Source organism: Vanellus vanellus, assembly GCF_965231255.1.
Source record: "Vanellus vanellus genome assembly, chromosome: 3".
Taxonomy (NCBI): Eukaryota; Metazoa; Chordata; class Aves; order Charadriiformes; family Charadriidae; genus Vanellus; species Vanellus vanellus.
Genome location: NC_138907.1, coordinates 68772664 through 68789702, shown reverse-complemented (window position 1 = coordinate 68789702; position 17039 = coordinate 68772664). Strand labels below are relative to the sequence as shown.

General features: G+C 39.9%; 1 protein-coding gene across 2 annotated transcripts in view; it reads right to left on the bottom strand.

The window, feature by feature from the left end:
- PTPRK (protein tyrosine phosphatase receptor type K) overlaps window positions 1-17039 on the bottom strand; it is a gene marked incomplete at both ends in the record, with an annotated part of 423191 nt that overhangs the window by 216163 nt on the left and 189989 nt on the right. For both annotated transcript variants that reach the window (XM_082481081.1, XM_082481082.1), the window contains 2 exons: window positions 6440-6555; window positions 8465-8546. In XM_082481081.1, coding sequence (XP_082337207.1) covers window positions 6440-6555; window positions 8465-8546 — 198 coding nt within the window. The remainder of the gene's footprint in view (window positions 1-6439; window positions 6556-8464; window positions 8547-17039) is intronic.

Below are 17039 nucleotides of genomic sequence, written 5' to 3'. Positions count from 1 at the left end.
TACAGCAATTTGCATTTTATTTTCCATAATGCTTTTTAATTTCACTTTTTCAATTATTACTCTCGGGCAATTGCTTTAATTATCTGTTATTCCACAAGGAACGACACATTTTCCTCTGGCGGAGAGAGGGGCCGCATCAGACCGCATTAACGCTGACGAGCCTCTCCACGGGCGAGAGCGGGGCTGCCTTGCCAGGCTTGGCAGCCCAAGTGGAGCGGCGGTTAGCCAGCACCCACAGCTATTGCTGACAGATTGGCCCGCTCGCCACCCCTCTGACGGCAATCTGCACAGGATTACCAGGCGCGTATTAAAACTTTTAAATGCATGCGGTACCCCGTTGAATTTCAGATTCGCCAAAGCAAATGGTAGGCGCCGCAGACCGTGGCAAAACACATGCGACTGCAAAGCCAGAACAAGCCGCTTTCCCTAATCCAACGCTATGTTAATGCAAAGCTCAGCAATGATGGATGGACTCATTACTGCCGCAGTTATCGCCATCTGAACCAGGTGCCAAGACATATGGTTTAACAGATGTTCTAGCAAAAAGCTCTATTCCCCGCACTGTGCGAGTGTCCAGTCAAACCGGACATCGATAAGACACTGAAAATCGTATTGGGCTTCTGGGAGCCACAATTGTTCCCAGCTCAGGAAGCCGTTAAACACAGCCTGATTATGCAAAAAAACCTATTGCTCTGATATCCCAATTAGATCCACAGAACAAATGCTGGACAACACATACACTGCTTTCTGGAGTCTTTGTGTACCCAAATGTTATTTATTCTATTCAGCCGGTTCTATTTCTCCACTGTCTTAGTAAGGAAATGAACCTGAAAAGTGAAGCTTTCTCTGCACAGAAATCTCCAAATCAAATGGGCAAACAGCCCCTCATCACACGCCACTCTAGCCCTGCATTTTCACGTTCAGAATGCCCTGTGCACACTATTCTTTCAAATATTTAATACTTGGCACGTATCCGTCCCCAGCACAGGATTAATGTGCAGAACTAACTCTTGTTTGCAAGGTTATTTGTTGACAGGACTCCACTGGAATGCACGGCCTTTCACAGGCGCTGAAAAATAGAATAAAAAGGTGGGCCTATATACACTAATTCTGCAAATCAATGTGAACGAAACAGCAAGGTGCATCAAATGTTAATAAATGAAAGAATCCTTATTCTTCAAGTGTCTTTTCAAAGACAGACAATTCTTAGGCTTTAGAAAAAAGAAAATCAGCAGAAGTGGGCAACAAGTGATCAGTTATGATATCTAGACATGCTATATTAAATTTTTTAAGATTACACAAACACTTAGTTCACCTCCTACAGAAAAGGATTTTTCAGCAAGAGCTTCTGCTAACTCCTCAAGCTTATAAGACAGAGCATACCAAAGCATAACAGGTGGAAAAGCTTGGATTTGGGGACTCCTGTCGCACAACTCAACTGCTTCAGTGTGTACAGTGGCACCGAACTCCAGCTGTTGGCGTGTGTTTTAAGAGGAGGAAGAAAATACTGAGGAAAAAACCCCACAGTGTTACATTCAGAAGGGGAGGGTAGGCAAAAAAGATAATACACACCAAGACCAAATGTATTTCAGAAACACCATCAATGCTCACTTCAAAAACAACTAAGGACTTTGACACTCTTTCAGAATTTGCTAATAATTGCAGGTCATAAAGAGAATCCTTCAGCTCACAACTGTAATAGATTCGATAGTAGATTGGGTTGAAAAGGTGAAGAACAAAAAAAAAAAAAAAAAAAAAGAGAGAGAGCTGCATTTCTGTCCCGCTCCCACACCTGCTATTTACAAAGGTGTGTTTCAGATCATCTTATTCAACCAGTTAAATCCCTTTATCTGTGCAAATATTTGTTTCCTATTAATGCAACTGCAACTTTTAAAGACTTCTGTTATCTTTACTGCTTATCTTTCAATGGCAGAGCTCTGACTGTCCCAGACCTTGGTCCAGTGGGGCTGCAAAATGCAGGCGTGGGAGGGAAAGGGTATGAAAGGGGACAAGAGACCAGATACAATCTAAAACCAAACAAGAGCAGAATCTGTAGCCATGAAAGTCAGGAGAAGTTCAAGTCAATGTTAATTCCTATTTGTCCAAAATGTTTACAAACGTACATTTATAGAAAAGGGAGTTGATGAAAAGACTGTCATTACAGAAGTAAACACACAGGAAACAGTGTATTGAAATGCTGTACTTATTTTAGCCATTTTTATTTTCAGACACACAAAGGTATGTGCACTTAATCATATATACACCGAGAAAAACATAAGCTTGGCAACATGCACACATGTACATCATCTAGTACATGATCAGGGCTTTTTCCCCAGTAACTGAAAAACAAATTAAACTTTACATAGGATACTACAATGAAACACACTACTGAGATCCACTTTTACTTCAGTTCAGGTTGTTATAATGCTTCCTTCCCTCTTCCTCGCTTCTAATCAAACATCCCCATCTTTCCCAACAACAAAAATCCAATTTGGCCCAAAATCTTTTTCAGCCAGATCACTTTCCTGAGCTGACTTACTGGCAAGCTCCAAAAGCTCCAGCATCAGTGCACACGGGGGTGAGGAATGGCGAAGCCGAGACTGCAGCAGCTCAGCCTGAGCCTGGCTTAAGCAGCTGTGGGGCTGCACCCCGGGACAGCACGACTCCAAACACACAGCAAGGCAGCTGCTATTTCCCCCCACCCCCCCACTGCTGAATTTACTTCACCCTTCTTTAAAACAGAGAGCTGGGAGAGCCAGAGAGCACTGGGAGAGTCTGTAACGAAATCTGTGCCTGCACATCTCTGTTACTTCAATGCAAGCAAATGAGATCTTAGATCTTTTCTGATACAAAAAACCCTGCTGTCCCAGATTGCACCTCAGATCTTTACTTATCAAAGAACATGTTTTAATAGGAAATTGCTGCAGTTTCTTGGGTTTTTTTCAAGGAAATATCTTTTCTCTTTCAATAAGGACATAACCAAAAGCTATTTTCTCTAACACAGTGTACTTGGAAAGTGTCTTCTCCCCCTCACCCCCCTTTCATTTTTCATTTTTGCACTTTTTTATTATTATTATTATTTCCAATGGCCTTTCTTGTTATGAGAAAAATCCCATTCCTAGAATGTTTCAGCTCAGGGATCTCAAAAACAATTACTTAGGCATTTGATTTGATCTGCCGGTTCTTCCTTTCTGGGTATTTGGGCATTACGAATCTCCAGTTTGGTCAAAGGTTAAAGTGAACCTTTTCCAAGTCACACTCCAGAGCCTCACAAGGGCCATACATATCCACTCCACTGAAAAAGGAGTCAATTCACCATCAGCCGCACACAACAGCAGTAACTTGCTGTATTATCTAAGGAAGGAAATTCAGAGAGGGAAAGCTGCAGATTCATGCTTATGTTGGGAAAGACTGGTGGAGTGGTGGAATGATGAGGGTGGAAGAAAAAAAATGAGTCACCTTTAAATTGGTGAAAATTTGGCGCTGTTTAAGAGAAAACAAGAAGGGGAATGGAAGTTCAAGTACATAATTTTAGTAGCAAGGTATCTTCAAGAATATCAAAGCACTTCATAAGCACAAGCAGAGTTACAGCCTCATAGGTACCTTATGTTTCACACTGTGAGAAATCGCCACATCTGTGATGCATGCACGAAAAAAACCCACCCTTGAAGCATACAGAGGTACAAAACATATGTTTTGTGAGTTGCTCTGGCTGCTAACTGGGCTTCTCAGGGGAGTGTAAATTAGCAAGGATAATCTGTCAGAGTTATCTGACTCCGAGGAGCGAGTGATAGGGAAGATTTCCAGCTAGCTGTCTCCATCGGGCTTTTCTGACCCATGATCTACTAAAAGGTGGTGCTTCACGAGTTTCCTGGTATGCTCCTGTTGTTATAGTCCTGCCTTTGATACAGCAAAACCCTGTTTAATTCCATTTGCGTGCTTTGTGCACTCTATTTGGCAAGTCTCTGAAATCAAACTCCTCTTCCTCAATGAATGCGTTGTATGTTTGCTCAATTTAAACAAATTACTACTCAAAGACATGGAGCACAAATCATTCCTACTGCTATGATACCTTTTCACTAAATGCAATGCAGTTACAGCCAGATTTGTGTTCTTTTTTTTAACGTTGTGACATACTCGTCCAGTAATACATTTTGTGTATTGGATTTTTTCTAATCTCATTCTATCTATTAAAAATTATCTCTTTAAAATTTTAAGTTTGTCTCATGCCTGTATGCAACTGTTACTCAAGGTTTGTCAGCTCCGCTCTCTATTAAAAGAAAAATCAAACAGATTGAAGTAACTGATTATAGTTCATTTCAAAGTACAACGCTTGCCAAATAAATAGATATTTTAAAGTTCTGATTATAGTTCATTTCAAAGTACAACATTTCCAAAAAAGTATATACTTTACAGTTCTGAAAATGTGCAGAAATACACATTTAAAAGAAATAAAATTTTAAATGATTCCAAAGGAGTGTTGGTGCTTAAGGTTTATGTACAAACTAAAGCATACACATAAAGGTACACATACAACTAAAGTGATTTTTTAATCCTGAATTGGCAAAATTTCATTTGTTAAGAAGCAACTATAAAACCTTCTACTTAACCGGTGCTTTTAACCCCATCCCCACACCGCAAAGCAAAGTGGTTGTTTTGGGTCAGATGGCGGTGTTGGTTTCTTCGTTTGTCTTGTTTTTTAGAGAACGGTTATTTTCTGGTTTTAGTCATCTCATAGATTCTAATATATTGTATTGGGTTTGTGTGGCAAGGTTTTGGTAGCTAGGGGGCTACGGGGGTGGCTTCTGTGAGAAGCTGCTAGAAGATTCCCCCATGTCAGACAGAGCCAATGCCAGCCGACTCCAAGATGGACCCACTGCTGGCCAAGGCTGAGCCCATCAGTGATGGTGGTAGCGCCTCTGGGATAACATAGTTAAGAAGGGAGAGAAAACAGCTGCACAACAGTAACTGCAGCTGCAGGAGTGAGAATATGTGAGAGCAACCACTCTGCGGACACCAAGGACAGTGAAGAAGAAGGAGGTGCTCCAGGCACCAGAGCAGAGATTCCCCTGCAGCCCGTGGTGAAGACCATGGTGATGCCTGCTGTCCTCCTGCAGTCCATGGAAGTTAGTGGTGGAGCAGATATCCACCTGCAGCCTGTGGAGGACCCCACACTGGAGCAGGTGGATGCCTGAAGGAGGCTGTGACCCAGTGGGAAGCCCACGCTAGAGCAAGATCCTGGCAGGACCTGTGACCACGTGGAGAGAGGAGCCCAGGCTGGAGCAGGTTTGCTGGCAGGATTTGTGACCCCGTGGGGGACCCACACTGGAGTAGTCTGTTCCTGAAGGACTGCACACCATGGAAAGGACCCACACTGAAGCAGTTTGTGAAGAACTGCAGCCTATGGGAAGGACTCACATTGGAGAAGTTTGTGGAGGACTCTCTCCCATGTGAGGGACCCCAAGCTGGAGCAGGGGACCAGTATGAGTCCTCCTCCCCTCAAGGAGGAAGGAGCAGCAGAGACAATGCGTGATAAACTGACCACAACCCCCATTCCTGTCCCCCTGTGCCACTCAGGGGGAGCAGGTAGAGAAGTTGGAGGGAGTGAAATTGAGCCTGGGAAGAAAGGAAGGCTGGGGGGAAGGTGTTTTAAGAATTCAGTTTTATTTCTCATTATTCTACTCTGATTTGATTGGTAATAAATTAAACTGATTTCCCAAGTGGAGGCTGTTTTGCCCACAACGGTAATTGCTGAGTGATCTCCCTGTCCTTATCATGACCTGTCGTTACATCTTCTCTCCCCTGTCCAGCCGAGAAGGGGAGTGATAGAGCGGTTTTGGTGGGCACCTGGCATCCAGCCAGGGTCAACTCACCCCACATACATACTTCTTACAATTAAACATAGATAAAATTTGAACTTCCTCCTATTATGGAGACAGAGAAAAAGGATGTGCAATGGTCCTATTATGTTGCCCCATTAAATATGCTGCTGAGAGAACTGAGATGTACACAGAAGTACAGCCACATCCCTCCAGCCACCTGCCTGGACAAAGAATTAGTTGTAATTTATATGATAAAATAATCCTCAAAATTTATGACAGCTGTGTTACATCTGTGTTTTACTAGATCCCAAATGTCAATTATCTGCATTTAATGATAATAAATTTTGATACAGAGGAACTGATTTGCAAGGAGAGATGGCCCACAATGCCTTCAAGAGCAACCCTCCTCCACTGTCCACACCAGTTGTTCTAATTTTTAATCCAAGCTTTTTGACATGACAAAATTGATTTCAAGTTTCTCGATTTCGCAGAGATAAAATTATATTTAAACTAAATATTTTACATGCAGAAGAAAAAAAGGCTTAGGAATTTAAATATTTCACTTTTAGGAAGCAGCTTGTCCTCTAGCCAAATAGACTTGCATGAGTTGGCCTTACCTGGAGCCATAACTTGTTATTCACTGCATCTCTCCCCGTAGCAATGCATTGAAATGTAGCATTCTGCCCTGCATTGACCTCTACATCCCCCAGCCTCAAGAAATGTGGAGATTTATCTGCAGAGGGGGAAAACAAAAATTACAAATAGCGCTTATTGCTAAAAAAGGTGCCAGCAACATTATTGTCTCCCCGAAGATGCGTATTATAACAACCTTTGGCTAAAAAACAGAAACAGAAGAGAGAAAATGATTTGTTTCATCTCTGTTCGAGAAGAAAGACTGCTTTCAGTGCTTTCCCTTCTCCCCTGGTGATTCTACTAACTTTATGTTATACATGAGTTATAATAAAGTCTTTTAAAAATCAAAGCCAAGAGAAGGAGATCAAATGCCAAAACATCAGCAGCACTTTACAAAAATTATCCCAAAGACTTTCAATTATATGAAAAACCCATCACACTGAGAAAAACCCAATTAGCAGGATACTGCTCAGGCAAATAGAGAGATACTATTCAGATTATTTGCGCTGTAACTCCGAGCTCTGTTGTTCTACTGAATGAGATCACTTGTGCCATTGAATATGGTATTTCAGGAGCTGACAAATCTATTTCCTACACTGACAAAGCCCCTAGGAAAGCTCAGTGGCACAACCACCTGAAGGATTTATGAGATGTAAGAAAGCCGACAGACACAGTTGAGGAATGGGTATGTTACACAGCTCTCACCCATCCCTTTCTCAAGAACTACTAATGAAAACAGGAGCTGAACTGCTATTTCTTTGTGTTTGCTTAAAAAAAAAAAAAAACAAAAAAAAAAAACACACACACAACAAAACAAAAAACAAACAAAACCAACACAAAGGGAAAAAAACCCCAACAAATTGGAACAAACAGGGTAACAAAAAAGAGCTTATCTGAATACTGTATCATGTTGATAATCTGCCATCATGGGTGTACATAACTGCCTTTTGTTTAGGCAGTTTAATAAAAAAAAAAAAAAAACGAGGAGAAAAGAAAAAAAAAAATGAAAGCCAGATACTGAATCTGAGCAGAGCTTTGCTGAGTACAGACAGCAGATAGCTGGGCTGGCTGAAACATAAAGAGGTAACTCACTGCAATACCCTCTAAGCTTAGTAGCCCCTGAGAGCTATGGTCTTAACAGGTTTGGGGTAGAAGAAAAAAAAAAAAAAAAACCACACAAAAAAAACCACACATGAGGTTGCCATTGCAACTTTGTTATTAGGCATTGTTTTGCAAATTTGGGGGAGGGGGTTCTTATATCTCAATCATTTCAGAAAGCAATTAAATTACCAGCCATGAGGTACATTATAATGAAATTACATTTTAGAGAAGGGATGTCTAGGGGAAGATCAGAAGAGTTGAACAGAACCAAATTAACAAAAAAATGTGATAACAAATGACAGAAATGCATTGTAATAATTCTCCCTCACAACTTTTCATTTGTAGAATACTCATATTAGTATTCATATGCAAACTTGTGTTTCTTCCCCAGGATTAAGCTGGGGAAGTCTGTCCACAAAACCAAAACAACAAAACCCAATCCTTCAGTAGTTCAAGCGCCAGAAGCTTTATTTTTTTAAAATCTGTTGGGTCCATTTTTAAAAGTTATTAAAAAAAAAAAAAGAGGAAAAAAAGAAAAAAGAAAAAGAACAAGGGCATGAAATCTCATAAACCTCCTACACGCATCTGCCAATTTGGTTTTCTTTAATCAGTGAGTGTACACATTAACATTGAAACCCATTTTGATTATGCACACTAACTATGGTATGACTAAAAGGACATTGAAGAATTTCTGCTTTTATATTCCTGTATACTTTACTGGCAGACAAAGATTTTACCCAGGTAAATCACTGTTGCAACACTACATTTTCCCCTGGAAGCCGCAACAAAAATACTATTGAAAGAACAAAGAACATCAGTGATCAAGTGATGAAAACTCAGCAGTCTACAGCAATATCAAATATGTCCTGAAAAGACAGAGAAAAATGCAGCTCTTAATCATTACTTACCACAAGGGTAACTCAGAACCTGGATGTCATCAATGGCAATGTAGCCATTTCTCCCATCTGAGACTTCAGCTTCAAATATTACCTGTCAAAATGAAAGAAAAAATGTTTACAACGCTCATTTCTACAGAATTCCCACAATGGCAGGCGTGTAGATATAAGACACATTGCCTTTTTCATTTAGTTGAAGTTCTTACAAGGTTTGACGACCGAATGGAATATTTATTACTCAATGTATTGCAGTTCCATACCATTCATATACATGAATGGTATATGAATCTAAATACTTTGGATTTCTGCTTATGGCACACCAGAAAAGCATGTTTATTACCTCAATTAACAGCATACTGCTTTCGCTCCACTAAATGTATAAACAGAATTCAATTCTGAAAAAAATGCCATTACTTTCAGACAAGTTCAACAGCACAGCACAGAACTGATCAGGCAATTTAAAAAAAAAAATAATTTATATTCTTGTCAGGGGTCACAGTATAGTCCAGACTCCTGTAACCTTCTGCAGTGTAATTGCACAGAAAAACATGCAGCAGCACAGAAATAGTGCAGCACTCCCCAGTGGTAACGAAAAGAATAGCTGCAGCATGAGATTTACATTGTAGTCGTTAACTTCAGCCTTCATTCTTGCACGGCAATGGGGAAATTGCTGTGTGTGAAGGAAAAGAAGAGATTGGCTTCATATCCAACTTCTTGCCCCACCCCAAACGGGCAGTAGCAACAAACAATTGCTCTTGGACTGCTCCAGAGCACAGATGCAGTAAAACAATGCAAACTGACCGGAACAAATCTATTGTCCAGATTCATGCTTCCTTGTATGGACAAAAAGAAAAAAAGAAAAAAGTAAATATGGTGAAAGTAAAAGGAAAATAATTAGAAGGAAAAAAAATAAAGGATGAAGCATGAACGTCTAAACTAAAATGAATATATGAAAGAGGAAGGCGCACCAGTAAAGATTGAGTCAAGTGATACAGTATAAACTTGCAGTTGTGACTGCCCAAAATAAGTATCTGTTGGGGTCTTCTGTGCAAGAGAGGCTTACAGCAAGTCAGCTGCTCTATACATAATCTTTTCAAGTAGTTTACATCTCATTCTTGGGGACAATGTAAGAGAGCAGCAAAGGCAATGGAATAACAACCCAATGTACCCTGCAGGTGAGCGGGAGAATGCTGTCTCCATCAAGCACCTTTCTCAGGTCTTCTTACTGAGGCATCTGCATGACACCTTGCTATGAAGTAATGATCACTGCAATCTTCAGTATCAAGGGAGTCTTGGGAGCAAGCAGCTCCCATCTACCTCTGGAGCTCCTTTTGGAGCTCTCATTCACAAAAACTACCCTCTTCGGCAACACACCTGGCACTTACACAACTTGGCTCTGAGCTCTGCATCGGGAACACTTCTGTGTGCTTATTCGTTTCCTCACCCTTACGCGAAATGCAATTCATTTTTCCCACCAGGATGCAAAGTGCAATTCATCTTCCCACCAAAGGAGGCAGGGACCTCAAGTGGCCCATTTATACTCAGAACTAATTCCATCAACCTCAAAGGGGGGAAAAAGAAGGAAAACTTCCAAGGAAAGGTGGATATGGGCATGTACATGATGTGGTTCACAGGGGCCCCCAACTTGTGCTTTGACTGCAGAAAGAGGAAGCCTTTTGGGCATGTATACTTTGGTAGCACCAGGCTACAATCCCTCTTCCAGCTTCTACAAAAATTCTTGCTGAGGTTCTGGCTGCACTTCACTCCCCCACCTCACCCCCCCTTTCTAATTTTATTTGCACTTCAATACAATTAAGTTGCAGAAACCCCTTCATTCTCTGCCTCCTCCTCCAGCTTGGCAAACAACAGCTTGATGGAAAGGAATTTAGTGTCCGGGGATCCTACTTGGCTCCCTTGTTCAATGACCTCTCTGACCAGAGCACTATTTGACAGTGTCCATCAGCTCCTCAGGCATCTTTAGAAAGCTGGCACTCGTTCCCAGTAAGGAACGTTAACATTAATATCTTCAGCTCCTTAATAATTTCGATGAATCCTCTTTTTTTAAATGGTTGTATGGTGTGGAAGACAAACAACTCGGTAAGAAATTAATATTACATTTAAAGCCCTTCTGACAGACCAATTGCTTTACAACACAATACAGTTCTATCACATACATGAGCTCTGAAAGTCCAGTTAACACTGACACTTAAATTTCTTAAGAACTGGACTAAATTTACACCTCGCTCTGAACTAGGATGTTATTAATTCATTTGGAAGTAACTTAGATCCAGTTCCCAGGGAAGGTTGGCCTCATGTATGTGTCCTTCCCCTATATGTTGATACCCTTCCTGCACTATGGGCAGAGGGGAGAAAGTTACCCTTCTTGGAACAAAGCAGGGAATGAATTCACTTGGGTTTTTTCTACCTTTTTCAGATTAATTTAATTAATCCCCACCCTTCAATAGTTGGAAGTTATCAAAACAAAAAATTCATAGGAAAGAGTTAAATTAAGACATGGAGATCCAAGAGAAGAGAAAAAAACCAACACAAAACCAAAACCACACAAACATGCAAGAAGCCTACAAAGTGTTATGGGGAATAATGTTTATGAGGCAAGAAAAGAAAAAATAAAGTGATTAAAAAAACAGATATTAAGAGATTTCATATATACATTGCTAAATTATTTTTAGTTTACATTAATAATTGGTATAAAGACAGGTATGAAACATTCATAACTATATACACTATGTAGCAAAAGGTGCAGCTCAGTTATAAAATTCTTATCAGGGTTTAATTCGATAACATCTGTTCCCATTTAAAATGGGAAATAGAAAAAGGGAATTGCATATACAGGTGAAAACAGCAATTTAAAATGCTGACAAGTCAGATCAGAACCTGAGGTAGTTCTTTTCCTCACATATGCACACACTAAAAAACAGACTGTTGAGGTATTGCTTTCACCAGAGAAGGTTTATCCTAATCAGACACCAGCGCTTTGGGAGTGAATCCTGCACTTCGTCTGCACTGTTTAGTCCTAGAAAGAATGGCTTAAACACTTTCATTTTAGCCGAAAAATAATTCAGATTATCACCCTAGCCTGAAAACATTAGTTGCCTGTGCAGCTGCGAATGTCCTTCCACGTATTACAATTTAATTGCGTGCCCATCTAGCGAACTTCTGAGAGGTGCTCACTTCCTTTAATGGGGAGGAGAGACTATTTTCAAGGGATGAATCAGGCTTGCACAGAGCAGGGCTGCGGAGACAGCTGTCCTGCCTGGTTTGTACCAGCACCAGCGTCGCCGCAATGAATGAGAATGGGAAATGCTGAATAGCTCAGGTAATTCAAATGCTACTCAAGGGAATTAGATTTGATCCCTGAGTTTTCGACACAGTTCCAAGGTGATACTCAAATAGTTAGTTATTTTGCCAAATAAAATGGCATGTCCTTGTTTATGAAGTGCCTTCATTCAGATGCAAATGAAGATACAGTGTCAGAACTCCCTGAACTGAACACGCCTCTATATATGTAGCCGTCCCTAATGCACCTCTTGTCCATATATTGGTCCATTTTCCCCCTAAGACCATGCAAGCTTTTAGTGAACCCAGTATCATTTGGGGAAATCTGTGGGTTTACTACTGACAGCATTAAGAGCCATTTCCATTTGTCTGTTTTATACCTGGCTTTCTTTAATGACCTAAATCGGTGACAAATTGATCCCAATCATCCTGGTATGTTATTCACAACTTTGTAGACCTCTGTTATATGTCCCCAAGTAATTTCGTCTCAAATTTGAAGAGTCCCAGACTGTTCAAACTCATATAGAAATTATTCCCTTTTCTTTGATTATCCTCCTTCTCATCTTTCTCTAAAGCTCCTTCTAACTGTGCTATATTCTTTGAAGATAACAAGAGCAGAGCTGGCACACAGTAATCAAGATGTGGGTGAGTCATAATTTATACAACAGCATAATATAATTTTCTGATTTATATTGAACTTCCTTAACCATTCTTAACACTTGATTTGCTTTTTTTGACCAGTGGGCTATAAACTGACATTTTATGAACCCCACAATCTCACTTGCAGAGTGCCAATGGCAAGCTCAGAGTCTGTCATTCTGTGTGTGAAATTAGGATTTTACACAGTGTGCATTATTTTATATCTCTTTATCTACACTAAAACGTGCCTGCTGTTTTATTGCCCTATCACTCACAGTTGGTGATATTGTGATGGTACCTCTACAGGTCCTCACAATCATATATTGTCCTTGCTATTCCAAAGGAGCTTTCATCTACAAATTTCTGTCTTTCCACAGTTCTCTGGCCCCTGCTCTGGTCCCTTATGAACATGTTGAATGGCACAAATCTCTATAGGATGCCTTGGTGACTACTTCTGGGCAGACTAACAATTAATTCTTACCTTCTCTTTTTCCTCTTTAACGATTCTACATCTATGGAAGTATCTTTCTTCTCATAGAACGGCAGTTTAGCTTCACCTCAAGCTTTTCTAGAGGGACATAGTCAAAAGCCTTTTGGAAATTAACTAGCCTGTATCAATTAGTTCACCCTTATCTATACACTTGCTGATCCCTCTTCTAAAGGGCTCCAAGGTTGAAAATTAAGCATGACATGCAACATTAAAATAAAAAGGGGGGGGTGGAGGGGGAATCTAGTTGTTTTGTTTCAGGCACTGCAAAATGGCACATACTTCATTTTCACATCCCAGCTCAAAAATGCAGATGATGACAATCACTTTTCACCTAATATTATTCCAGAAATAAGTGTTTGTGAGCAATTTAAATACTCAATAGTATTTGAATGCAATGGAAAAAGTCATAATTATTTCAGCAGAGACCCCCTAAAGGTGCTTAGCTGCTGAAGTTGAATGCTTAAGAAATACTCAAACCTTCACATTCCTACACAGCCCTATCACTGCATCCTGTAATCACCACGAAGACTAAGCCTGCACTTGCAGTAATATACAAAATATACATCTTAAAAAATTGGTGAGGCCAGTTCTTAACTCTGGTCAGGTTCCAAAAATTTAGGTATCCTCATTATTACCTCATTTGAGGCGCTGATCAAAATAAGCATTACCAAAGCTTACCTAGTCAATTAAGTACAACATGCAGTCAGGAAAGAGGGAGAACAACTCTGTCGCCCAAAGCCTACCCTTAGAACATAATTCTCCCCAGGTTTTATAAAAGTTGATTTCTTGTAAATTATACACCACCGTCACCAGGCCAGGTATTTTCAGTATGGTTTGAGACCTTCCGTGCCCTTCCTCCACTTGACTAGCTCTGACTACTCACGATACTGAAGAAGGCAAGAACCTCCCACAATTTTGACAGCAGTCCTCTCAGACAATCATACATATGAAGCAAACACCCATACATCAATCAGACAAAGGTATTAAAAGATTTAGTTACAACAGAAATGTAGTGTTTCATTGACTATTTTTTCCTGCTAGGCTCTAATACACATCATTAGAGAGTGCTGGAAAGGAATTTGAGATGGAAATAGAACAAACGGGAAAAAAAAAAAGAAAGAAAAAAAATAGTTAGATCTTGTAGTTTCCACAGCACATTCAACTTGCAACACACTTTTGTTCAGCTATAGGAGGGCTTCTACTAGTTTAATTAATTGAAATCAAACTTGTAAATAGATCAGTTCCAATGCTTGGTGGAAAGTTGTAATAGAGAGCTGTAAGCAAACAGAAGGTATCATGTCTGTGATAAATCAGAGTACAAAAAAACCCCACAAACAACAACCCCCCAAAAAACCAAACCAACCAAACAAAAAATTTCAACTAGAGTCCAGAATTACTGGAAACTTGGTGCTCTTTGCTCACTGTTCTAGTATGCATAATCCTGATGGTGTGCATTTTGATCTATTTTTGGCACCTCCCACATCATTTCTATTCAACTTGTGAATAAAACAAATGAAGAATAAATTACTCAGAACCAAAAGAAGCACTGGAGTTATATTAATTAACCTCAGCAGATATGAGTTATAAAAATCTCACCAGACAGAAAGCCTTAAAGTCTTTCATAAGAATATAAATCCAAAACATTCTATTTTTTTTTTCCTACTTCGTTCATTTAAATCTCTTTCATTATTTCATTTTAATTTTTGTAAAAACACAGTAGGGGGACTCCAGATATACTTGAACCTAGTACTTATACTAGAATTGGTTAAGGTTAAACAGCACATAGGAGCAAGTCTGTTTTGTAGTAAAATAATTTTCTGCAGATGAAAAGCTACGCACAGCAATATACATAAGATAAAACACTAAAGAATCCTATTCACTGACAAGTTCCTAATTCCATCCAATGTTTTTGCAGTGTTTAGCATTTTAAAATACTAAAGCAAAGGTTTTAATTACCAAGAAAACATTAATATAAATAGGAAAATAGTATATTACAAGAGAAATACTTAATGGAAGCTAGCTGAAAGAAAGGGAGAGCTAAACAAATTTTTACCTAATATATAAAAGTTTTGTTGACGTAATAGAAAGCATTTCCCTTGTGAAAGTTACAGATAATTTTGCTGAACTAATTTAGAAATCATGAAAACATAATTACTTCCATTTGAATGCTTCAGTAATGCTGTGAGGCAGCCTTTGCTGCTGACAGGGCCCAGGAGAATTTCCAGCACAGCAAATCAAACACTTGGGTGAAAACTTTGGGATCTCAATTCTGCCAAGTCAGCTAACACCCTATTACTTCTTTTTTCCTCAGTAATATACATCCTGAGATTGAAAACCAAAGGTTTTAAAGCTAACTTCTCACTAGTATCCTTACCAGCAGAGCTGGTCAGCTCACAGATTCTTCCACCGTCTTATAGAGTCGTGCACAGGGAACCTTGACATACACACCTCCTCTCACCCCCAAATCGTATTTAAGGTCCACTCAACATGGGGAAGTCTATACTCCCAAGATTCATCTCAGTTCACACTGGCTGGTAAGGAACCACCCAGAAAACATGCCTACCAAGGGTCCCAGGGGGTAATCCTTCAGAGAATTTATTAGTTTTAAACGAGCTAGCTCCACTAGTCAATCCCAAGGGGGGAAAAAAAAAAAAAAAAAAAAAAAAAGAAGAAGAAAAAAAGGAAATAAAGACCCCAACCCTAAAACTGTTTCCTTATGTGGAAGCAAGAACTGTAGGTGAGCTTTAAGTGAGCTACACAATTTAAACATGAGGGGAGTTAGTAAAATATTTGATGTCCACAAACAACATACATGCTGCAGGAAAACACAAATTAAGAAGAAGAAACCTTTGAAAGGCCCTGTATGACACAGTTACCTGATTCAGGGGAAGCTAGAGACATGACTCAGTGATCCTGGAGATCCCTATGTTACTTAGGAACACCAGAAAAAAAACCCTCACATCCTTCCACTTATCTGTGCTTTCTTAAGTTGCTTATGCAAAATGTTTCTAGGCTTATGCCTAGAAAACATCTGGATGAAGCACCACACACAGAAGAGTTACAGCTGCTCTGACTTGCAGCAATAATAGTTTATCATCTGGGACTATTTACAGTCTTACAAAAACCCATCCTGCTCTTGACTGACTGAAGAAGTTGAAAAAACATCCTTACATACGTAGTCTGTAAACACAAGATAATCAATAAACAAAACCATTTGTTTAAGGGTTAAAGTTCTTAAATGATTGAGATTTAAGAATAATAATAACACTGCATGCAAAGGCATGACTTTTAACCACGGTAAACAAAAATGTAAAACATGATGTTTAAAGGCTAAAACTGGGACAGCAGCTGTAAGAGACAAGCTAAGAATCTATATGAAATACTTAATAGTTCATTTATTTTTGTGATAGACCAAAAGTTTAAGAAAATACAATAGGACAGAGAACTCCTTCTGAACATGGGTAGCTGCTAGAAAATGCAGAAGTACAAGTCTGGCATGACGCTACTCTACCTCTCTAAACCTAGAGCAGAGGTCGGTCCCTTTTGACTTTCAGTGACCCTTGGGAATTCCCTACCATGTGGGGATATTTACTTTTTTTTAAAACAAACAAACAAACCCCACCCAAGCATGCTCCGTCTCAAACCATCTATATTCCCAGCCAAATTACTGATACATTTGAACAAACTTAGTAAACATAACCATGATTCCTTGAAGTCATATCAAGGCCCAGTCAGCATGGGTTTACACAAGGCATGTCCAACTTGACTAACCTGATCTCCTTCTATGTCAAGCTGACTCTCTTAGTGGACAAGGGAAAGGCTGTGGATTTTGTATACCTAGACTTCAGTAAAGCCTTTGACACCATTTCCCTCAACATTCTCCTGGAAAAACTGGCTGCTCATGGCCTGAACAGGTGTACGCTTCGCTGGGTAAAAAACTGGCTGGGCCCAAAGAGTTGTGGTGAATGGAGTTAAATCCAGTTGATGGCCAGTCACAAGTGGAGTTCCCCAGGGTTCAGTATTGGGGAAAGTTCTACTGAATATCTTTATCTGATCTGGACGAGAGAATCAAGTGCACCCTCAGTAAGTTTGCAGACCACACCAAGTTGGTTGGGAGTGCTGATCTGCTTGAGGGTAGGAAGGCTTTACAGGGGCTGGACA